Source organism: Syngnathus scovelli, chromosome 4, assembly GCF_024217435.2.
Source record: "Syngnathus scovelli strain Florida chromosome 4, RoL_Ssco_1.2, whole genome shotgun sequence".
Lineage (NCBI taxonomy): Eukaryota > Metazoa > Chordata > Actinopteri > Syngnathiformes > Syngnathidae > Syngnathus > Syngnathus scovelli.
This window is the reverse complement of record NC_090850.1, coordinates 8,635,911-8,660,201: the sequence shown is the minus strand read 5'-3', so window position 1 is coordinate 8,660,201 and position 24,291 is coordinate 8,635,911. Positions and strand designations below refer to the sequence as shown.

The following is a 24,291-nucleotide window of genomic DNA, read 5'->3' as shown; positions in this document are numbered from 1 at the left end:
GACTCGTACAAGACTCCTCTCTTTCAGTTAATATGTCGTTTAAGGTTGTGTTTACGTTCATGTCAGGATTTGAATATTTCACCTTAATGAAGAGACTCACCACTTTTACCGTATTTTCGATAAGACGCTACTATTTGCACAAACTTTGAACCCTGTGGGTTATAGTCCAGTGTGGCTTATCTCATGATTTTTAAGGTATTGTATAATTTGTGCATATTCTATTTGGAAATTAAAGATTAAAACAAAATCTATATATGAACGAATCAGGATTTTCCCCTAATTTTAGCTGGTGCAGTTTACATTCAGGTGCGGCTTTTAGTTCAGAAGTGAACATACTTCAGTTAGCTTTGTCTGATATTTACATTAATTTTTCACAGCACTGTAGGTAAATGGATAAAGACGGATGGATGGAGAGAGACTTTATTCATCCACAAGGGAAATTCAGTGTATCAAATAATACTGAAGACTTGAAAAATAATACCATATTAAGTATTATACTTAGTAGCTAAGATCTAAACCATTTAAAAACCAATATAGAAATGTTTGTGCCCTATATTTCCATGGGGCAGTTATAATAAATATGCTGTTTAATACAAAATGAGCCTCTGTCAAGTCCGTGGTTGCTTGATGGTAAAACAAGAAAAGCAAACGAAAAATTAATAACAGCAAGAAAACAAATATTAGAAACAGGAGGAAAGATTACATGTTTAAAATGTTTACATGATTAATAAGCTCAAAGGTTTAGAGTTAGTTATTTTAATGATTATAAATATTGGAGAAAATATAAAATAATGCCACAGGGATTATTTTCCCATTCATTTTAAGGTATAGAATAAAATGTGATGAATGTAATTTTTTTACATCAAAAACAAATGCATTGAGGAAAATGCTTACTGTGGAACACATTAACACTACAAAATTAAGGGAATGTGACACTATTAATGTTTACATCTCAGGCTGGAATTAAAAAGTCTAATAGCATGGGGGAGGAGGAAGGATTCCCTCAGCCTGTGAATGAAGTAGGCAGTGGCAGTAGCCTGTAAAGCTGCTTCTCAGACTGGAGATGCTACTGTGCAGTGGACGATGTGATATGTGTCTATAATGGACACAAGCTTTTTCTTTGTCCTTCGTTCTGCTACGGCTGTCAAGCTGTCTTCAACTTTGTGCCCACAACACATAATGTCTTTCTCCTTAGTTTATCCACGAGTTTACTACACACAAAGACAAAATTGTTGGTACTACTATGTTAATTAAAGAGAAACCCACAGTGGTCACAGAAATAAATTGAATCTGACAAAAGTAATTGCTAAATTTCTATAAAAAAATAAAAACCAACCACTGAAAATCTGACATTGCTATCAATGGTCCCCTTAGCTTAAAGTTTTATTGCACCACCTTTTGAGGCTATCAATAGATTTGGGTGACTTTCAATGAGATTTCTGCCCCCAGTGGATATTTTGGGCCCTTCTTCATGAACAAACTATGTTTGTTGTCTCAGGTTTGAAGGTTGCTTTCTTCAGATGGCATATTTCATCTCCTTTCACAGATATTCAATAGGATTTAGATCAGAAGGTCACTTCAGAATAGTCTACTGTTTTGCTCTCAGCATTCTTGGATGTTTTTATCTGTGCATTTTGGGTCATTATACAGATGCAGGAAGAGCTGTAACTGAGACCAAGCTGTCTGACACTGAGTGGCATATTTCTCTCTTGGGCAGTGGTCCCCAACCAACAGGCCGGGACCCAGGACCACACAGATGGAAGAAAAAAACATTTATTATGTATTTATTATTTGATGCCAAAAATTATTTTACAGACCCAGACAACACTGCATGCTGAAAATGACTTTATTAATCGTAGATGTTTTAGACGCAAGAATGTGATAGAAACCACCTGCTCAGGTAAGTGAAGGCTTCTTGTATTTATTTCACTGTTGTTATATGAACATTAAGCTAAAGAATGTGTAAATGAAGGACTAAAACAACACTACATGACAAAAGTGTTCATAAAGACATTGTCTCCTCAGGAAGGGAGAACAACCTGCCACTTTGTCAGAAAAACCTTACTGATAATGAAGTACTACTGACTTGTCTTTACAGCGCACCCCCACCAACTATCCCACATTGACATGTTCTACTCATGACAGTAATGAGGCAAGGAAGGAGAAGGACTTCTCTGACCACTAATAACCTCAGACTAAACTTGTAACTTTACGAGACCAAGACCTAATATCTGTCTGTCAATCAGCCCTCGTATCCTTGGCTGGAGTGTTTCATTTCAAGAATCAATTATTTAGTGGCATCTTCTTTCAAAACTTAGGGCGCATCCAAAAAAGGACTGTGAAAAAAATGGGTACGATGTTTGCAAGAGGGTGTGGTTTTCAAACTCATATATATATATATATATATATATATATATATATATATATATATATATATATATATATATATATATATATATATGTATGTAGCTAAAGTATACATACTGTAAGTATGTTTTTAGAACTCTTATTATTATAACAACTTTTTTATAACAAGGTACAAGTGTACATACTGTAAATATATTTTTTGAACTATTTTATTAGTATAACCATTTTTTATAACAAGGTACAATACTGTAAATGTTTTTACAACTCTTATTATTATAACAACTTTTTTATAACAAGGTACACGTGTATGTACTGCAATTGTGTGGCCACTCCCTGCCTTCTGCTGGCGTCACCAGTCGTCACCAGTTTACTATACTTGAGCAAGAAAGCAAATACATATTGGGGACTATTTTTCCACAGCCACTCAGGCACTTATTCTCATTGTCCACACTGATATGAAGTGGCATCCATCTGATAGCAATGAATTGTTTTATTACAGGACTAACTTGTTATTGAGACTACAATATAATGACAGCTGTTTGTCAGGGTATGTCTAAATTCAGATTTCTCATCCCATTCACTCTCAAATTGACACTAGCAGAGTTTTTACAGAGTTACACTTTAGCCATGTTAATGTCACATGGCATCATTATTTATAGAACTGCAATATTACATTTGATAGAGGTCATTGAATGAATGAATTAATGAATGAATGAATGAATGAATGAATGAATGAATGAATGAATGAATGAATGAATGAATGAATGAACACCTGTGTTGAAGCAGCAGTTCTAAATGTGTCAAATGCGTAAGGTGCACAGCATGTACTGTGCAGCAAAACAAAATCTATCAGACTGTTTTACTAACATCTGATTGGCAAACTGTCTTGGGACAGTTGGCAAATGGGCGGGCAGCGGAGGAGTTTTGAGGTGTTAAAGTTCAGGCAGCAGCGACGCAGCACCCTGTGTCGTGCCAACAGCTTCACGGTGGCGCAATTCCTGACTAACTCATTGACCCATGGCCCCCACCTTTCTTGACCATGCATTCTATATTACACATACATGTATTTATTTAAACATAAATATTCATACATTTGAAAAAAACAAATAAGACAGCACTTCTTCAAAAGAGATCTTTTGACTCATGCCCATCTGTGCGAATCAAAAATCTATTTAACAAAAGCAAAGATATCATCACCATCTCTCAAAGAAAATAACAACACACATTCTATTCTGGTCATCATCCAAAGCCTAAGGTGCAAAACCTGTTCTGTATCAACAGCTTCACAAATAATAAGACTGATCAGTTTTATCATGTTTATTATTGTGGCTGTAGTTTGCTGCAATGCACTGCATCTCAGTGCGAAACATTCCCGGTAAAGAGAAACTTGGCAGGTCATATTGTGAACATCGTAATTATTAACTTAAGTATAATTAAGATTTTGGTATTGTTACTTGTTCTGTGACAGAAAACAATGACTCTTAATACATTCCCACACGCAAAATCAAGTTCACTACCGCAGTGATAAATTACAGTAGAGTTACAATAAAGCACCGATAGAACGACAGTTGTCAGATAACATCTCGCACCAGCAGCTGGTGTTATCAATCAATTACAAGTACACTGACGAGATGTTGCAATTTCTTCATCTTGTGGATTTTCAACATAATGAACAATTTTCGACACCATTTTCTTTAACTAGGGTTATGGATGAAGTGTCATCAATTCCATCTTAATTTGGGCAAGAGACACGGGCGGCTCGGTGGCGCACTGGGTAGCACGTCCGCCTCACAGCTAGGAGGGTGCGGGTTCGATTCCACCTCCGGCCCTTCCTGTGTGGAGTTTGCATGTTCTCCCCGGGCCCGCGTGGGTTTTCTCCGGGCACTCCGGTTTCCTCCCACATTCCAAAAACATGCTTGGTAGGCCGATTGAAGACTCCAAATTGTCCCTAGGTGTGAGTGTGAGTGCGATTGGTTGTCTGTCTCTGTGTGCCCTGCGATTGGCTGGCAACCAGTTCAGGGTGTCCCCCGCCTACTGCCCGATGACGGCTGGGATAGGCTCCAGCACGCCCGCGACCCCCGTGGGGACTAAGCGGTTCAGAAAATGGATGGATGGATGGACACGGGTACACCCAGGGTTGGTCAACCCTAGTCAGCTACTACCTTATTGTGCAGCGCACAAATAAAAATATTCCATAACAGTGGTTAATTGCTTCATTCATAAACTGTAGACTTTATTTTTCTGTATTTGATTATTTTGCCAGTGGTTTTATAGCTAACAAAGGTAAACTTTAATAGTTACTAGTGGTGGTCCAATTGACCAACTAGAGACCACCCTGTGTGCAGTTAGCAAACCTTCCCCCTTTCCTTAACATGGATTTAAACGTTACAGGAAAAAAACAGCAAATAAATCATAAAATATGTTTGTGCATTTTCTACCCAGTCAATTTGTAATAATGTCTGTATTTTGCATATTAAAGGGATGGAAATTTGAATAGAATGTTTTTTAATCTGATTCATCAATTCATCTAAAAAAATTTTTTTAAAAAGACGGATTAATCGATAATTAAAATAAATGTTAGTGAAGAAATCTAAAATTTAAAAACATGCAACGAATCCACATGATCGGTACCAGAATCGCTATTGGGTGATCTCGCTCATGGATGATCGGTCTCGGGATCGGCAGCATAAAATCCTGATCAGAACACCCTTACATGTTACCACTGCTTTTCCACAAAGGTTCATTCAATTGTAAAAAAGGACTTCCTTACTCCGTATGACACCCTTACTTAAGACTTACCTTCTGACGTCTACGAATGCAAAAAATGCTTTTGAAACTGAACTTTTTTTGTCATGATATAAAATGATAATGAATGTGAAATTTAAAAACCATTGACAAATAAATAAGTGCACTAATTGGCCTGTGTAATACTATGGATAAGAGAAATGCAAAAGAACAATGAATTTTGGTTGTTTATGTGTTCACGCTGCAGTGACAGCATAACCAGCTTGAACCAATTTTCTGGTGGAATTCAAATATCATACATGCTGTATTATAAAGGCTTTCACACTTACCTTGGTAAAACAAGCTAAATAATTCACAACCGTTTCTATCATGATTTGACTGGAAGCTAATTTAGAACATCATGTCCCAGCATATTACCCGATATGCTGGTATATAGAAAAATAGAATAGAATAGGTAATAGAAAGATAAACTTACTTGACCTGGGTGGATGTCCAAGTGTTGAAGTACTTCTTTGAGCATTGCAGGAACATGTGGAGGCTTTTCATTTGAAACATGCAGTTCTTCCGATTTACACAAAGAACCAGCACCAGAGAAGGCACAAAGGCCAACTTTCTGAGAGTCCAAATTTAAATTCCATAATTTCTTCACTGTCTGCACAGCCAAACGTGTTTTCTGAAACTGTCGGGGAGTGGGAATACGGAAAATCGCCATCCTTAGTTTGACCTGTGATAAAGACAATAACAAGGATAAGTAAAAGATGATGCAATATATCATTTATGGCACAACATTACCCAATTTTTTTAGTTTTGGACTGGAAAACATATTAATCATAAGTAGCATCACAATAAAATTAACAAGACAGTGCAGGACTGACATGTTGGACTGCAATGATACATGACAGGCATACAAGGTTAAACCATTTTGCTTTATTGTTTCTGGCAGGGATGAAATTTTTATGCAATAGGGCATCATAGGGGTGCATACACTGTATCTTCAGGGGAAGTCAGCGCCAGATCAGGCAGATGATGGAAATTAGAGCTGGGGTGATAGATTCTAAATCCTGAAACAATCATTTACTATTATCAAGGGCCAATAGACATGACAATGTTTATTTCCCACGCTGGAGCAGCTCAATACACAACTGCAATATTACCTCTTTTAACTATTATTATCTGCCTCGATTAATCAATCAGGTTGGCAAGCTACATGAAAAAAAAAATACTGCCTACAAAAAGCACCTAAGTGAGTCACTTTGTAATAAAAGAGAAAGGACTTCAGGTGTATCCTGGCAACTGGGTAAATTCAAAATCAGAGTGTTACCGACTTGGGATTCCAATTAACCCGATGCATGTAGAGGAGCTGCCAGGGACGATGAGCATAATATTGGTCAATGACTTCGAATGAATCCACTGAATTTCAAAACGGCAGTGAGTGATCCCACACATCAACAACAGTGGCCCTACCAACCGGTGCCTTTCAAATTTAATGAGAATGGTTAAGGAGGTTTAAAGATGTTTAATGGTTATGATCATGTTAAGGCACCACATTGCTGAAGAACAGCATGCATGAAACAAACAACGCTACCATTAGGATGTAGATTGTGTTTTGCGCCTACTAAAAATTGCAGCATCAGAAATCTTTGTTCCTGCAGGAGCCGTGGAAACTTCCGCCCACTAAAGCTGTTTGTCAACACGTGAACATGATCCAAATTTAGCTTCAACATGATCCTGCGATCGGCGTTTGATCAAATCATATTGTGGTGTGATCATACTGCATGACAGGACACGATAACTGCATCTTCAACCAGTATATCAGCAGCAAATATAAACAGACTTACTTAAACTTAATCACGATGAAATGTCCACATAGTTAAAATTTCGATCAGTAGGTTGACCTTGACCGGAAGTAGCTAACGCGTAGCTCCACCCACAAACAGCAGCATGTTAGTGATGTCACTCGGATCCGCCCATTGACCAGCAGCCCACACCCAATCTGCATCCACCGAGGAAGAGTGCTTGCTTTTAAAAATATTGGCGCTTGTATCGTCAACGCCAGCTCTTTTTCAAGCTCCATGTAATACTTTATTATGATATGCAAGTGTTGTGGGGATCTCCTGAAAATATAGCAAACCTGACGGAATTAAAGTGTCCTCTTATAAACAATAGGTAAGTCTTTGTCGTGGACAGCCATTGAAAATTTGACGTTAGCTTCTTCGCTAACCGTTTCCGTATCAAAGATCGTCTCAACAATGATCATTCCAAATTCAAATATTTGATTGCCGACAATGCCCATGTGTACGCTGTTTAAATGTGCTAGTTTGCATTTACAGAGCGTGGTTGAAACATACCGTAAACTGTACTGTTTTGATGGTCAAGTCTAACGCCAAGGGAAATCCGTATTGATTATTTATACGTTGCATTCATTATACTGTAGTTCTTACACATATAATAATCACGATTAACTTTGCCGGACAGATTATTTCTTGAACAGCTTTGATAAATATAGTGCAGATCTCTCAAACGGTTGATGACTAATATATAGAACGATTCACTGCTCAACCTCTACTAATTAAAATTCCCCAAAGCTATGGGCTCCTAAGAACAAACTTTTGGTCTTTCAGAGTGGACCTTTTTGAAAGTTAAGATGATGAGTATTATAAAAAATAAATGGAAAAGGTGGGGACATGTATATGCTTACTATACAAATACTAACTTTTGAGAAGAGTTCTAATATTTAAACCTTGAATCACATCTGCTGATACTCAAAATATTATACCCATGGTCAGCCTTACCACCCAATTAATTCAGTAAAACGGTGACGCTCTGTCCATTCCTTCCCTTTGTACACTTGTAAAAAATCACTATCATGAAACCAAGATGTATTGTATAATTTTACCAATGTTGTTGTTTCTTGTTGTTTTTGCAGTATCGCTTTGAGAAAACACAATGGAAAGTAATGTATGCAGCCACGTGAAGGTGGTCGTTCGGGTGAGGCCAACCAACAGTAACGAAAAGAGCGACAATTATCGCAATGTGGTGCAGGTTGTTGATAAACACATGTTAATATTTGATCCAAAAGAAGAGGACTTCTCCTGTTTTGGTTCCCGAAGAGTTAGAAATAGAAACATCAACAAGAGGCCCAACAAAGACCTTAAATTTGTTTTTGACCAAGTCTTTGGAGAGAATTCAACTCAAGACGAAATATTTGAGAATGCCATGAAAGGAGTGCTGGATGGCATTATGAATGGTTTTAACTGCACAGGTAATGGCACACAAGATACACAATTAACTTTTTCCTAAATTTGAAGTCTCTGTTTGTCCGCACACTCAAGTTTCAACAACTATGTGACATGTTTTAGATTATTGTAGAGAGATAGTTTAACATTCTCTATGAATTTGTTTACAAATTAGCTCAGAAAAAAAATGTAGCAACCTACTTGTGACCCTTTCAAAGTTGGATTGTTGAGGATGCAACATTTGTAACTTCCTTGATGGATGATGCACATTGTTCATTTCTGAAGAAATGGTATTGATCCAATTTTGATCAAAATCGTTGTGAACTTGTAGTTCAGCAAGTTAAGCTGTCCATTTTAAAATCAACACAGGACAAAAGTCTATCACAATCACAAATCCTACCAGGTTGCGGTTATGCTGTGTCCTTAGTAAAGCTTATTATACAATTATACTACATATACTATATTTTTCTCTTCATGTTTTAGTTTTTGCCTATGGCGCAACTGGAGCAGGCAAAACGCATACCATGTTAGGAACACCAGATGAACCGGGAGTCATGTACCGCACCATGGAAGACCTTTTTAAACGCATGGACGATGCCAAGGAAGAGAAAGAGTTTTCTGTTGCGGTCTCCTATCTTGAGGTATTTTTTTTCTCTCTCATTCTTTGTTCTTTAATCCTGTCTCTGAAAACTCTGAGTAAGTAAATTGTAGAATTAACTGAAAGGACTTTGGAAAACATTTTGTTTGAGGTTTAAATTATTTTAAGTAGCCACTGAAATAATATTTTAGTCTAAATGAATATTGACTTTGTTTAATAGCGTAAGTCCATTTAAAATAATTGAAGGGACAAACAGAATGGATGGATGGATGGATGGATGGATGGATGGATGGATGGATGGATGGATGGATGGATGGATGGATGGATGGATGGATGGATGGATGGATGGATGGATGGATGGATGGATGGATGGATGGATGGATGGATGGATGGGTGGATGGGTGGGTGGGTGGGTGGGTGGGTGGGTGGATGGATGGATGGATGGATGGATGGATGGATGGATGGATGGATGGATGGATGGATGGATTGCACCTAAATGAAAATAAGATTTCATTCCTACTTAGTGGATGGAAATTAAAATCAACTGAGGTGCAATCACAGCCCAGCTTTAAGTTTAATTCTGAGCTGCTTCCAATTCTGTTGGATTGCACCTAAATGAAAATAAGATTTCATTCCTACTTAAATTCATTACTGTAGGCTATGCTACGATCTTATGGTAGTTCTTAACCTGGTTTCTTATCAGTGGTTCTTAACCTGGATTCAATCAAACCCATTCGGCGTTCGGTGAGTCGATCTCGATTGATCATGGCTTTTTATAGTGGTTGTGCACGCGCGTAACTCCAGGTTAAAATAGTCGGAGTTGATTGAACTAACTCAGATCAGCTTTTCTGGAACCGAATACTCAGAGTCTCGCATCTCAGAATAAGTCAATTCAGAGTTCAGGGATAGACTCAGAATATGTTGAACCTGCTTTCTGGAATACCCCCCAGGTCTACTGAGTTAGTAGGTTGCGGTCAGTTATTTACATGTTTTTTGTGTGTTTTGTTTTAGATGGCAGAATGTGCTGTAGTTAATAATCTATGCATATGTGTATATCGTATGTATATTTCCTAACAAGCAGCCAAATACAAGAGAAAGATTATGTTTTGAAGACTCGAAATTCAGAAACACTACTGTTTTGCTCAAACCACGTGCTTTGTCAGATGATGTCTTGCTCAAACCACACGCTTTGTCGGATGATGTCTTGCACTACAGTTTTGCTCAAACCACACGCTTTATCAGATGATTTCTTGAAATTATTTGAATGGTTTTCTCCACAAATGTTTTAATCACAGGTTTACAATGAACAAATCAGGGATTTACTGGCTAATGCAGGTCCTCTTGCAGTAAGAGAGGACAGCGGTAAAGGAGTTGTGGTTCAGGGCCTGACGCTGCACCAGGTAAGGAGCCACATTGTTCTTTGAAGACTATGCAGCATTCTGTACAATGCTATATGGAAATGATTATCAATTTGGAGCTAGAAATTGGCAATAAAGGTTTTATATGCAGTCCTCGGCACACTTGATGACTGATGTCTTCTTTGCATAGCCAAAATCTGCCGAGAGCATTCTCCAGGCTTTGGATTTTGGCAATCGAAACAGGACACAACACCCTACTGATATGAATGCCACTTCCTCCAGATCCCATGCCGTATTCCAGGTATTTAAACTGTCCAAAAGAACAGCTTTTACTATCCACTATAATCTAAGGGTGTATTCAGACCAGAAAAGTCCTTTAGTCCACTTGTTTGGTCCGGACAAAAAGCGGACTTTTTTGTTTGGTGCGATTCCTATTCAGACTGTACATTTTACAAGTGAAGAATACACATCCACTCTTGTGATGATCTGTGCTCCCATTGGACAGCTATGAACAGGGCGGCACACAGAGCACAGACCCGGAAATGGAGGAAAACATGCGAGCCCTACTCGCTGCATTCCTGTTCTGCATATTTGTGATGTTGGTTTGGATCCACGCTGTTTGTATTCACACCTGAAGCGAACCGCACTAGAGTTTGTTTGGAAGCGAACCGAGACCATTTTAAAAAGTTGGTTTCGGTCCGTTTCTTTGATCCGCAGCAGGATTTGTTTGCGTGTATTCACACCTGCACAAAAGATCCAGATCAGCGTTACAATCGAACCCTGGTCCGTTTAAAATGGACCAAATAATCAAGTCTAATACACCCTAAGTCTAATTGTCACATTTGTGAGTCCTATACGTTTTTCAACTCTTACCATGCAATGAATGTGTTACTTTTTTTCCAGATATATTTGCGACAGCAGGACAAGGCTGCTAGCCTGAATCCGAATGTATGTGTTGCCAAAATGAGCCTAATTGACCTGGCAGGCTCTGAAAGAGCCAGTGCTGCCAATACCAAAGGGCAGCGCTTACGTGAAGGTGCGAACATCAACCGCTCACTGCTCGCCCTGGGAAATGTTATAAATGCTCTCGCTAATCCCAAGGTGAGTTAATTTTTCATTTGGAATGAACCTATACTTGTTGCCAATATTGGCCAACAAGAACTGCACAATATTTCATATTTCATAACTTCAAGCCAGTCAGTGGGAAGTAGGATTTCGTGCACAGAAGTGGTTATTTTTTTGTCACTTTAGAATTAAATTTCACTTGCTCAGATCTCTTAAGAACTCATTAGGTATGTGTTTATCATACATCTATGGTTTACCAAACAAATAAGTCAGACATGCGTATAGGCTCATCATTGATATCTTTAATGAATGTAGATGAGGCAAAGGCGCATTGAAAAAAGCTGTGACTACTCACTGTTGCCTTGGTAGCATTTTTGTACCTCTGTGTTTAGCAACTTTGGTTGTGGGAAGGTATTCGAGACGCCAAACGTTTCATATACCGTATTTTCCGCACTATAAGGCGCACCTAAAAACGTCCAATTTTCTCAAAAGCCGACAGTGCGCCTTATAATCAGGTGCGCCTTATACATGGACCAATATTGAGCCACTACAGCAGGCATGTCCAAAGTCCGGCCCGTGGGCCAAATGTATATATATTATATATGGACAAAGTTTTAAAATGGGCCATTCATTGAAGGTGCGCCATATAATCCGATGTGCCTTATATATGGACAAAGTTTTAAAATGGGCCATTCATTGAAGGTGCGCCTCATAGTGCGGAAAATACAGTACTTCCTTGTAAAGCTGAGTCTTTCAAAGTCACCCGGTGTTGTTGAAATATAAGACTTTGATCATGCAAAAAAAGTCACAATAAAATATAAGGGTTATTTCTCTCTACTTACTCCTAAGTGAGTGGGTATTAGGCATGTTGCTTATAATTGTATGCATCTTTGCTGTCAAGTGCTTGTATGGATGAGGTCTTTTAGCGTAGTTATTATCTATAAGGATCGCTTCCTGGCATTCTATTTATGGAAAAGATGAGGGGGGGGCTGGGTAAAGTCCTCATTCTCATCATTTTTTCATTTTCATCATGTTTTCACCCGCGCATGTTGCTTTGTTATCTGTCCGTCTGTCAGAAGGATTACACAAAAACTACTTGACCCCAAAAAAAATTTATTTTGTGAAAAGCTGCTTTGACCCGACAATGAACCCATTACATGTCTGTGTACATATGTGGGCAAAGGGCAGATCACAGCAAGCCAAAGTGTTCTTCTCATGTACACTTTTATCATGGAATTTTGCAAAAAATGTGAGTTAACTCTAAAAAAAATCTAAAGATCTAAAAAAAAAAAAAATTATAATAAACGGTTTGACACAAATAGGTAAATTCACTGCTGCCGACCAGTTGGCAGGTGGAGGGGACCACTATGCATTTATTTGTATTTTTTTAAATTTAAGTTCCACATTCCAAAAGCATGCATGCTGGGTTAATTGACATTACTATATTGCCCATGGGTGTGAATGTTTCTGGTGTTCTGCATTTGTCTAAACAATAGTCCGGGGTACCCCCAAAGTCATTTGAGAGAGGCTCTAGCTCACCCACAATCCAAACGAGGACACATGCAAGAGAAAAACAAAAGATGGATGGATTCTTAAGTAGTTTGTTCTCGTGAAGTTTTATACTACTACTATGTATCAAGATAATGCCTCCTTTGCAGCTTTACAATGTCCTCATCAGTCATACATTCACCTGCCAAATATTAGGCACAGCGGCTAAATCTACAAGATCTAATAGGGGATGTTTTCAGAATTATGCTGATAAAAATCACGCTGCTCAGTGGTCTTTGGATCCAGGTGTAGCACTTTCTGCATTTCCAGGTGCAGTGCTTGATACGCCTTCGTTGTTTTGAATTTTCCTTCTAATGTGACATTACGCAAAATGAATGCTTGTGAGATGACGAGATACCTAAACTGACCAATATTGTAAATGGCGGTGCTTGCTTAGTAGATTTCTTTTAGCAAGAAAACGTTTTGGTCAGTGTTATGTATTCGAAGATCTTTTGTGAAGTTTTCCAGATGCCCAAAAAAAAAAAATGTTCAGTTACTTTTCATTTGTTTGGCCTTCGTCATATTTCCTTTATTACTGCATATCGTCCTCTCAAATGCCGTATTTGGAGTGGAATGATTGTCATCTTATAGTCACTCTTCATACAAAGCATACATACCTTTCATCCAAATATCCTTGATAATAACTTTTGAACGCATTCATTTCCATTTGTTTTAGAGCAAGAAGGCTCATATACCATACAGGGACAGCAAACTTACTCGGATACTCAAGGACTCTTTGGGAGGCAACTGCAGTACTGTCATGATAGCCAACATCAGCCCTTCATCCAAGTCATATGATGACACACAAAACACTCTGAAATATGCTAACAGGGCCAAGGAAATCAAATCTTCGGTATGTATTCAACTATTGTGTCATAAAATTGCACACTATATACAGTGTATATATTTTTTGTCATCCATGGATTGTAACATTCATGAATCATATTATTGTATTTTGTTTGTCTAATCAGCTGAAAAGTAATGTTATAAGCCTGGACAGTCACATTGGTCAGTATGCAGTCATTTGTGAAAAGCAACGACAGGAGGTAAACAACACACTGGCGATGCCTCTTTTTTTTTTTTTTTTTTTTTAATAAACAATATCATCAGTTCTCATCACTGTAAGTCAAATGTTCTCCTTCAAGATTGTACAGTTGAAGCAAAAATTGAAAGAGTATGAAGGCAAAGATCTGGTGGATAAAATATCTACGGAGAAGCAAGCAGACATCAAAAGGTAAGCACGGTTCATCTGTTCTGTTCTCAAAGTGATCGGCTGTATAGAATACAACATATGGGAATTTGGGGTTAACAATTGGAAAGTGTTAGACTGGCCAACTCTACAACAAGAAGGTTTTGTTGCCAATGGGTCACAGGCTTCCTGGTTGTTTTGCAAGCATAGAATTTGCAATTGAAATATAAGTTTTTTATGAACGTTAAACAATTTCAAGTGTGCGTGTGTTCCCATACTTTTGGAGGGAAGTGTATTTGCACATGGAGCGAAATGATCACATATTAAACAACTGATTGAGCAGTGTTTCGTTGCATTTATATGGGTTGCATCTATCAGAGGATCTGCAATTGTACAGTATTTACTGTAAATGTCATCATTAGAGCCTACACTGGCATCTGTCAAGGTGTTTGGGCTGGGGACGGAGGACACAGAAAAGCTGAATGAGTCTCCCTCCCACACATTTCATTCACTGGCATCAGAATTCACAACTCGCACAGTGAGAGGCTCTGAATAGGCCGTGCACACTTCTCACGCTATTAAAAATTCAGCAGTCTAGCAAGTCCAGGTCTCCTACGTCACTAGAATTTTATTCAAGAGTGCAGTCACATTTCAGCGACAGCTCTCCAATTTTATTTACTTGCATGTATCGCTTATTCTCCACCTCCAGTTGATGTGCTTTAATAAAAAAGAACAAAGCTACAGCATCTAATGCTATTGTATAAGATTAGCTTTCTTGTAAGCGTTTTCGTTAAATATGCTTTTACAGAATTAAATGTTTTACCCTTATTGTTCTTTTTTTATATTTTGCAAACGTGGCGGCTCTTTGAAGGTTTAGTCAATCACTTTAATCTCTCTTTAGGGTGTCAGAATCTCTGCAGCAAGTCTTCTCCAACCGTGCCCAAATCAGGAGAGAACAGCTGGATCTGGAGAGACAACTGAAGGAGAATGAGCTGCGCCAGCGCTACAGCGAAGAGGACAACCTGCAGATCCAATACATCTCTGCCAACGAAAAGACTGAGAAGGTAGCAGATGCCTATACTGGTTTCTAGATTCTGTCGTCCGTGCAGGAAAACAGCTGCTGAATCATCATTTTACTTTGCAACTCGCCATAGTAGTCTGAGCCAGTAATTTACACCACAACAGGACTTAGTGAGTCCTGCTCCCCAGTTGCACGCTTTCCTAATTTTAGTCCCACCTCTAAAATGCTGTATTGCAGAACACCACTAATTCTGCAAACTGAAAAAAAATCTGAATTTTGTTCTTTTCGCTCCAAAAATGGCCCTCAAAGTTCCTGAATTTTTATTGCTATCTAGCTACCATTATTGTTTGTACGCACATGACGCGAAAATGTAAAATACTCAATGGGTGAAAGCAAGATGTTATGAGCTTTTGTTGTTCTCATTGGTCTCTCGCCCATTGTCCTTTTCCAACAGGCTACTTGTAAACATGAGCGGAGGTTGGGGATGCTGCGCTCCGAGCAGGAGCGCATTCGTAAAAAACTGAAAGAGGCCGAAATTAATTTTCAGAAAAATGATGGCTGGCTTCACCGTGTCGAGAATGAAGTGAAATCGTTCAAGTCAAATAATCAGATTTCTGAGGTGAGTAACATCTTAGTTCTCAGGGTAACCCTGGTTCTTCTCTCAGAGCTCCTTATTTAAGTTCAAGTTCAAGTCCCAATGATCGTCACACACACATCTGGGTGTGGTGAAATTTGTCCTCTGCATTTAACCCATCCCCGTGTGATTTTGATCCATCCCCTGGGGGAGAGGGGAGCAGTGAGCAGCAGCAGTACAGCGCTCAGGAATCATTTGGTGATCTAACCCCCAATTCTAACCCTTAATGCTGAGTGCCAAGCAGGGAGCCAATGGGTCTCATTTTTTATAGTCTTTAGTATGACCCGGCCGGGGTTTGAACCCACAACCTTCCAGTCTCAGGGCGGACACTCTACCACTAGGCCACTGAGCTTTGTCATTTTGTTTTGTTCAAAATATAATATTACAGATTTTTGCACAAATTCGAGTGACCAATTTTGCCGGCCTGATCAAGACGAGTGATGTACAAATGCCTTATTACATTATTATGTCCGTAACTTAATCGAGTGCAATAGATTTCCTGTGAGAGGAGCACACAAGAGCATGTTATAAAAAGGATACTCATCAATATAGGAAGGATCCCTAAAACTCAACGCTTGTTGTTTTTTGTTTATTTTAGAAGGTAGGCTGTGTCTCTACTGGTGTCGTGACTGTCTTTGTTTTCGTCCCATCTGTTCTCCCAGTAATTAGAACCGTGCTCATTTTATTTCTCCAGCTCACTCGTGGATCACTGAAGAGAATAAATCAATACACTTTACTCGTCCCTCACACAGCAGCCGGTTACCTAAAACCATGTCCATGTTTTTTTTCTTCATTATCCTTTCTTCCAAGAACTGACCCAGAACTATGACGAACTCACCAGTTAAATGTTCTCGCTGCTGTTGTTTCATAGTTTTCTTGCGTCAGAGCGACCCCCCTGTCTCCTTCCACTGCTCACAGCCTTTCAAATAAAACATAGAGAAATGCATGACTATAGCTTCTCGGGCTAGCTTTGGACAATTTGGCATGTCTTGTTTAGCTTTTAGATTTTCTGTAGTGTTTTTTTTTTTTTTTTAACATCGCCTTGCTCTCTTTCGAAGATATTAGAAAAAGACGTACGTTGCCACCGACTGGAGCTACAGGTGAATGATCTTAAACAACACATCAAACAGATGGTCAAAATTGCTGCACTTCAGGATCAAGAGAACAAACGCATGCAAAAGTATGTTGCTATTATTTGTAAGCAGTACATTGCTATTTGCTGTGTAACACAAATCTAATTGTAACCTTCTGTATTGATTCTAGAATGGTGAATCTGTTATTGCCAGCTTATGGTCAATTCTACTCTGCCATGTATGACTCTGGGCTTGTTACAGCCCAAGATGAGTTGAAAAACCAAGAACTTATGCAAATTCTGCTAAGAGAGAGAAGTGTGGCTTGGGCGGACCAGGTAGGAGCCAACCAAGACGTACAATGTGGAAAAAGCTCACAGGAGAGCAAGGAATTCGGTGGTGAAATCACACCTTTCCTGGCCTTCTCAAAACTGCTTTACTTTCAGAGCAGCCCATGTAGTAAGTGTCCATGTTCTTTATTTTTCTTTTATCATTAGTGTCACTTTTTACCTAGACCATATCATGGATGTCCTTATAATTCTCCTACTCGTCATCAAATGTAAGACGATATGTGTGACTGATATTGAAAGAGCACAAAACCTGCTTTTCTGCATTGCTAAAATTATGCTATGCCTCCATATAGATTATGTGACAGTCAGATATGAACCTATGAATTGCATTTGACCCTATTGAATCATCCCGAGTAATGGGTTTTGAGAGCCAGCAATGTTGGTGGCTACCCTTGCAGATATTGGAATGCTCTGCAAAAACATGGTTCACATTAATGAGAGCAGTGTCGTGGACTTTTTTTCTATTTGAAAGATTTATTTATAATTACTAAGATAAAAGTTTAAGGTATTGACTAGAATGTCACAACCAAAAGGCTCGACCGTGTTGGTGCAACAACCCGAGTGTATTGGGCAATTATCCAAAGAAGTCAAATGCACCACTTTTTCGACCTTGTAGCACATTTTTTAATGTGCTTTGGAATGTATTGACAAGCAGTATTTGTTTTTAAACACAGGTGCAGAGGGGCGGGCAAAGTCACTGATCAAAAATGCCCCATTGTCCAAAGGTAAGATTTGTTTTTCTTTTGACTTTTTTATTTGTGTTAATCACCATACCTTGAGCAGAAATAACTTCTTTTTTTTTAACCAAGAGTCTGTAATAAAACGGTGTCAAGTATTTCGTTTTGATCATACTTTGTTTTGTTGAGGTCGAAAATGTTCCAACATGCAGAACTTGCTGTTTGCAAGTGGGTCTTTAAGTGCGACATTAGCTTTGGCCGCTACCAACCAATTGTGGTAACATTTGTTGATGTTATTGCAACTCCCCCGTCTAATAAACTGGACTAAATCCAAATGTTCCTGACAAAATAGTCCAAATGCTCCTAATAGGGATGCGTCACCCAATATGTCCCAAACTGAATAAAATAAATACCTTATTCATTAATTAAATAAATTGGTCATTACCATATTTTGCCTCTTCTGAATCTCCAAACCACTAAGCAATTTCACTCTCTTTTAACCCTCACCGGACACGGGCAGGAATTGAACCCTGCACCTCTGAACTGTGAGGTGGATAAGCTGACAAGTGCTCCCTGTGCCAGTCATTAAATTAATACATCATTTATTTAATTTTGTATTTATGTATTAGGGATTCCTCCATATTAGTACTATTGCGGTAGTGATAGTTTGTCAATACAATCGTAGTCTTGTTTAGCCATCATTCTAAACGGTGACTTTTAGGTTGGCATGTTGCTTAGCATGGCTGCAACAGCACTCTCACCACAAGCACTGGATTGGCTGCATTACCCATGTGACCACGTCACAAAATGATTGGAGGCTGACTGGCCCCCGTGACCAAATTAATGCATAAACAATGTGGACCGAATGTTGGTTGTGCCAGCTATGACAGTGGTACAGCAGGGGTGTACGTTATTCACCTGATTTAAAAAAAATAAAATAAAACATAGAACCAAGATGAATTGGGCAGCCTAGGGTCCCTCCTGGAAGGAAGTGCTGTTAACAGGCAGTGTCCAATTTTTTCACGTTAAAAAAAACAACATTTTTCTCAAATTAGTGAACAGTCTCTCAAAGAACATTTTTTATTGTGAGCAGTGCGTAATTATTGTTGCATACGTTGTGCAGTAGTGTTTTAGAAGTAGTATTCAAATGTAAACAGTGAATATAATTGGACACAAGTGCATTAGGCATATGATTTGAAAATGTCTTGCACAATAAACTGTGGGAAAGGAAAGACATAGAAATAATTCATCCTATCCAGAAGGACATGGAAAAAGAGATCTGTATGTTTTCCTGCCTGCACGCATTCATGCCATTCAGACTAATATTTTCACGTCCCTTTTATTTATTTACTGTAGTCTGATAAAATATCTGGTTTGAAAGTTTACTGGTAAAATTTGGACAGCCTTTTCCATTAGCCTGCAAACTATTTTTTGCTTATTTTACTCATCCTTTGTATCTTCGCAGACAATTTCATCTTTTAAACCAGTTAATCAAGACTCCACATTAGACTTTATTAATAGAAGTATGTTGTGTTTTCATCTCCTTGTACGGTCAAAGCAGCATTCATTTTGCTAGCATCCCTGTAGTGTAAGGCATTCGGCGATTTCAAAAGAGCATACTAGTGAATTTCCATGTAATATAATCAATGTAATATATACAGCCTTTATATAACGGTTAATCACTCCGGTTTCCATTATTGGGAACATGCCGCCACTGTTTCATCTCTCTAATGAAATCATAACTGTTTGCATCCCTCTCAATTATTCATTCACTGACTCACGCTTGAATCTCTCAAACCCATCCGATGCATATCCTAATTCCACTGTCACATTCTTATAGTATTCACTCTATGGGTATAACAATGGAAAATATTCACGCTGTCATCAGCGAAACAAAACATGCCTTCTTAACCTCTGGTTTGGGTCTATTGAGGACTATTCAGAATTTGACAAACTGCTCGGATGTCGCCCTGATGCTGCTTTGCTCGTCTCCTACTCCTCTTGTCCTTGTGATAGACACTGCAGCGTATGAGAAATAGCTCCTCCCTGCAATTTGCGAAGCCAATCAAATGTGGTCAGAGATAGAGAGGGACTGATGGGTTTTAAAGAGGGAATTGACGCTTTGCCTCGGCTGGTTATTAATAGAAACATACACAAAAGTTGTCGCTTTGAAGGTGCAGAGGATTAAAACATGTCGACGTTTGATGTCCTTCTGTTGTTTTGTACAGATTCTCTGCAGTATTTATTTGTCTTTGTTTTCTCATTTGTATCTAATCTTTGCTTTGTTTTCCTTTCATTTTCCCCCTCTCGAAACGTTTACTTTTCGACATTGCTTCACCACCTCTCATTGTCTCTGATTCTGCCTTCCCCTTGCACCCGCAAATGATTTTTTTTCCTCAGTACCTTGCAGTGAACACTCCCAATCCCTCTTGAGCTTCATTCATGAAAATGCAGATCCACAGCAGGGCAGGAAAAAACGTCAGCAGACGTAAATTCCCCGGCTCCGCCAACCAGAAAAGGCGCGCTATAAAAAACATGCAGCGGCAACCAGGCGACCCTAATTCAGTGCCGCCTCTACCAGAAATAGCAACTCATGCATGTATTAATCCCCCACAAGCCCAAAATATGTGATTGAAGGAATTCTGCTGCCATTTATTGCAAGGAATAACTCCACTGTCACACCAATGTGATGACAGTGACATGATGATATGTCGCAATTATGTAATCACCACACTGATCAACCTTTCAGATGCTCATATATGTATGATAAATATAACATTAAAATAGAAAACATGGGGTTTAGGTTATGTGAACGCTCACCGTCTCTTTAGTGTCCTGCTGGTGTTTTTGCTTAAGCCTCAACAACCCTCTGCAGGAAAATGAGTGCATTGGGCTTCATCATGTGATGCAGACACTGGGCTTTGACCCCATTCTCATCTGCAACTCAATTACATTTTTAAGAGGGTGATTTTTATAGAGGAGCTACTAAGTGATAGTATCATTATTTGTTCAACGATATATTTTGCGAATGAATAATGAAAACAATACCTAAAAATTCACAAACATTTGAAAACCAACTTGAGCTGAATTGGCACAATTCAGCATAGGCAACAAGTAGACATTTAAAAAAAAGTTTTTGTAGGTTAAGCATGCAGGCTAATTCTGATTGGGAAAATTCATGAAAAATGATTCATTGTTACTATTATCATCATAATATAATAATAATTATTATTATTATTTGCTTGGATTAATACATAGAGACCTGAGGATGTCCAAGAACAACTCTTGGGAGTAATTAAAATGTTTAGTACGTTAGCAGAGGAGTAACTCGTTTTGGCAAACAAGTGATAGCTGCCTGAGTTGACAACCAACAGTAGTATGAAACGGCAGAGTTCCTGACAGGCCCAATCTGTTCCAAGACATAATTTGGAGTACGTACTCTGTTCCTGAGTGAAGCTGCAACGATCAAGTGTTGATCTCTTAGCGAACAAGTTAACCTCTATTAGATAAAAAAAAATACCTAAAGTTAAATTACTCACGTTGACTGGATACGTATTTTCTGAGTAATTATAAACCTAGAATTGAAATCTTTGAATTGCTGTATTTTGATCGGTCATTTTCGATATGACAGTAATGACAGAAATTTTCAAAAATTATGATTTCTTACAAATATAAAAAAAACATTGTGTTCATTCCTTCTCAATGTTTTGGTTTGCTTGGGGTTCTAGGCAGCAGAAGTCATCCAAACCTACAGCAAGACATACTTCCCCGAAGGGCCGTTAGAAGAAATCTCGCTGTGTTGCTGCCACAACAAAGCCCAAAAACGTTTTCCCACGAGTTTGAGGAGGGTACCTTTCCTCTCCAGTGCACACCAGAGCCTGCGCAAAAAGATGTTAAGTTTAGTTTGTCCACCCGCATGGAACCCAACGTGACCCTTGAAGTTCAACATGAAGACAATGCAACGATCATAATAAGCGATGACGACCCCTCGCAGGAAATGAAGTCACAGGGTTATTCAACTCAAACCCCACTAATCAATCCTGTCAATGAAGCCCAGCAGATTCCTAACAAACGGTGAGAAAGTTTCCCCCCACACACACAATCATGTACTTAAATTCAGTAAAAGGCACGCCAACTGAATGTTCGCGAAGCCATAGAAAACATTGTTTCCCCCCAAAACCACATTCAAATAAAAAAATAAGTCTCATTCACAGATTATTAAAACTTTCAAAACCAAAATGATGTAATTATGTTCATATTGAGTTTAACAATACTATCAGGGAGAACAGTGAATCACAAAATATGAGGAACACGCTTTATTGTTTTAAATGTATGGGCTGCCCGTTTCTAGATTGCCACTTGAGATGAAAATTCCATAGACTGAACATCGTGCTTGGTATTAGTAAGCATACTCGGTTGCTTCCCAAGACATTCTGTCGTGAATTTTTTCATGGAAGGGAGAATTCCTATGTAGAAAGATTTGTCGTAGTGTGGAAAAACTAAATATCTTGGCTAGATAAATTTTTAACATGGGCCTAAAAAATCGTAACTCGCAGAGATTACCAATTACCCATCACTCCGTAGGATTGTGCAAAGAACGTTTTAGCCCAAGTGGCATTTCCTACTGAGGCCTCCAATAAAAATGCTTTGAACGGTCGAAATAACTCCGGACTGCTCCTGAATTTGGAGACACAGTGTTAAGGCAAGTGGAGCAGATCTTTGCTAGTCTTTGTAATAGAACCACTGTCAACTCTTGCTTGAATAATGAATGCATTAAATTTCATGGAAAAGGCATTAACCTAACAGAAAAAAATTCTATGCAGACATCAGCTCTCCTTACAAGAAAAAAGACGTGCCAACCCAGCTTACATGGGCATGACGTCTGCTGCGCAAGGAAAGCGTAAACATATCAGGTAATTGTTGTTCAATCGCCTTTTATTTTGTTGCCTTGCATATCACAAGTGTTGCACCTTAGCAGCCAGCCTGGAAACAATCCAGACCTTAACAAAACTGAACAAATAGAATCAGAAAGGGCAATAGTTAGTTTTTCTTTCTTTCTTTCTTTCTTTTTTTTTTAAGCCCAAAACCTGATGTACAGTAATCCCTCGCTACATCGCAGTTCGATTATCGCGGCTTCAGTCCAAAAAAATTGACAAATTCAAAATAAACCTTCTAAATTGAGGAATTATGGCATGTATGTTAAAAATGAGAGGGTGACATTACTTTGCGGATTTTCACAAATCGCAGATGGTCTTGGAACTAATTGTCCGCGATAAACGAGGGATTACTGTATACGACGTTGTTTCCCATGAAAAATAGTGTTCTTTTTCTTGTCCTTTTTAGAGCCCCATATTTCCCTCAAAATTAAAAAGCTCACTACGGTTGTCAAAGAATTGTTTTCATGGTGAAATTACCTACAGTGATAAGTTGCTGTCTTTTTGTTAGACAATTTTTTCCATTTTTGGTTCTCTGTTAGGGAGAATGATGAAAACCTGTCCGCACCAAAGCGTGTGAAGAAAGCCCTCTCCATTTCCACCAGACCAAAGAGGGGACCACCCCCTAATTTCTTTGGTAAGTATCAGTTGTAGAATGGCACACGTTCAATACAGAATGTATGTTTGTTGTCTTGGTGCAAAGCTCAGTCACTGATTCTGAAATACCGTCTTTGCGTTATCATCAGGTTCGGTTGAGGACAAACCTCAGAGAGCTGTCAGGAGTATTTCTGAAGGAAATCCGAACTTCTTAATACCGTCCAAACGTTCTGACGGAAATCTGAACGCCTTTATACCATCTAAACCTAAGTCACACCTGTTCAGTCAAGTGACCAAATGGATCTAATTCCCTTTTCTGTGTGTTTTTATTTCTATGTGAAACAATTTTAACTAGCATTTTAGGCTCTATGAGCTTTTGTTTTAATACTTGACTTTAAATAACCACTGAACACACACTCAAGATAATCTGATTGTTAAGCCATGTTCATTGGATGAGAGGTAACAATGGTACAACATAATCCATTTTCTACTGATGTGAATTGCACCTAAACTTTTTATTAAAGCATTCATTGACTGACAGCCTCCCAAACACTCCTGGTCTCCTCTTGTGACATATTATTTGTGTTAAAGATTTTAAACCCACTTGATATAAGTCAGATGGACTTCTGGGGACCTTGAAATTGTTCTTTCCACAATGTAAACTGCTGCATCTCTGTCCAAGCCTACTGCTTGCTCACCTTTTTAACAAAGATGTTTTGTCAATGTGCCAAAATGCATCTAAGGAAAGAATATAGACATGTGGGCGTCATTGTAAATAGTTGTACATTTTACTTTCATGAAACAGTCAGCACTAGGGTGTTACTGTTAAAATTACTTCATCATTGTTTGCCAAATGGCAGAAGTCGAATTCGTTCAAAATAAAATGTAAGCTTTTAAGTAAA

The 24,291-nt window shown here is 38.6% G+C and overlaps 2 protein-coding genes across 2 annotated transcripts in view; one reads left to right on the top strand and one right to left on the bottom strand.

The window, feature by feature from the left end:
* The window catches only part of mettl15 (methyltransferase 15, mitochondrial 12S rRNA N4-cytidine), a 45,107-nt gene extending 38,041 nt beyond the window's left edge, over positions 1-7,066 (bottom strand). The window contains exons 1-2 of the mRNA XM_049717365.1: positions 6,951-7,066; positions 5,588-5,836 (exon numbers count right to left, since the gene is read on the bottom strand). Coding sequence (XP_049573322.1) covers positions 5,588-5,824 — 237 coding nt within the window. The 5' untranslated portion in view covers positions 5,825-5,836; positions 6,951-7,066. The remainder of the gene's footprint in view (positions 1-5,587; positions 5,837-6,950) is intronic.
* A 22-nt stretch (positions 7,067-7,088) lies between these two features.
* On the top strand, positions 7,089-24,291 carry kif18a (kinesin family member 18A). Its single transcript, XM_049717364.2, has 18 exons — positions 7,089-7,278; positions 8,039-8,374; positions 8,832-8,989; positions 10,242-10,346; positions 10,495-10,605; positions 11,208-11,405; positions 13,594-13,770; positions 13,889-13,963; positions 14,063-14,151; positions 15,008-15,170; positions 15,582-15,746; positions 16,820-16,941; positions 17,025-17,290; positions 17,856-17,906; positions 21,587-21,932; positions 22,682-22,771; positions 23,335-23,429; positions 23,539-24,291. Exons 2-18 carry the CDS (start codon positions 8,059-8,061, stop codon positions 23,694-23,696), a joined length of 2,685 nt encoding a protein of 894 aa, XP_049573321.1. The 5' UTR covers positions 7,089-7,278; positions 8,039-8,058; the 3' UTR covers positions 23,697-24,291.

What these genes read in the sequence shown, in the direction of transcription:
- kif18a (XM_049717364.2), top strand. Translation starts at nt 8,059, where the DNA reads ATGGAAAGTAATGTATGCAGCCACGTGAAGGTGGTCGTTCGGGTGAGG. An exon ending in TTGCGGTCTCCTATCTTGAG is followed by an intron (nt 8,990 to 10,241) that starts GTATTTTTTTTC and finishes TTTTAATCACAG; the next exon opens with GTTTACAATGAACAAATCAG. An exon ending in GATCCCATGCCGTATTCCAG is followed by an intron (nt 10,606 to 11,207) that starts GTATTTAAACTG and finishes CTTTTTTTCCAG; the next exon opens with ATATATTTGCGACAGCAGGA.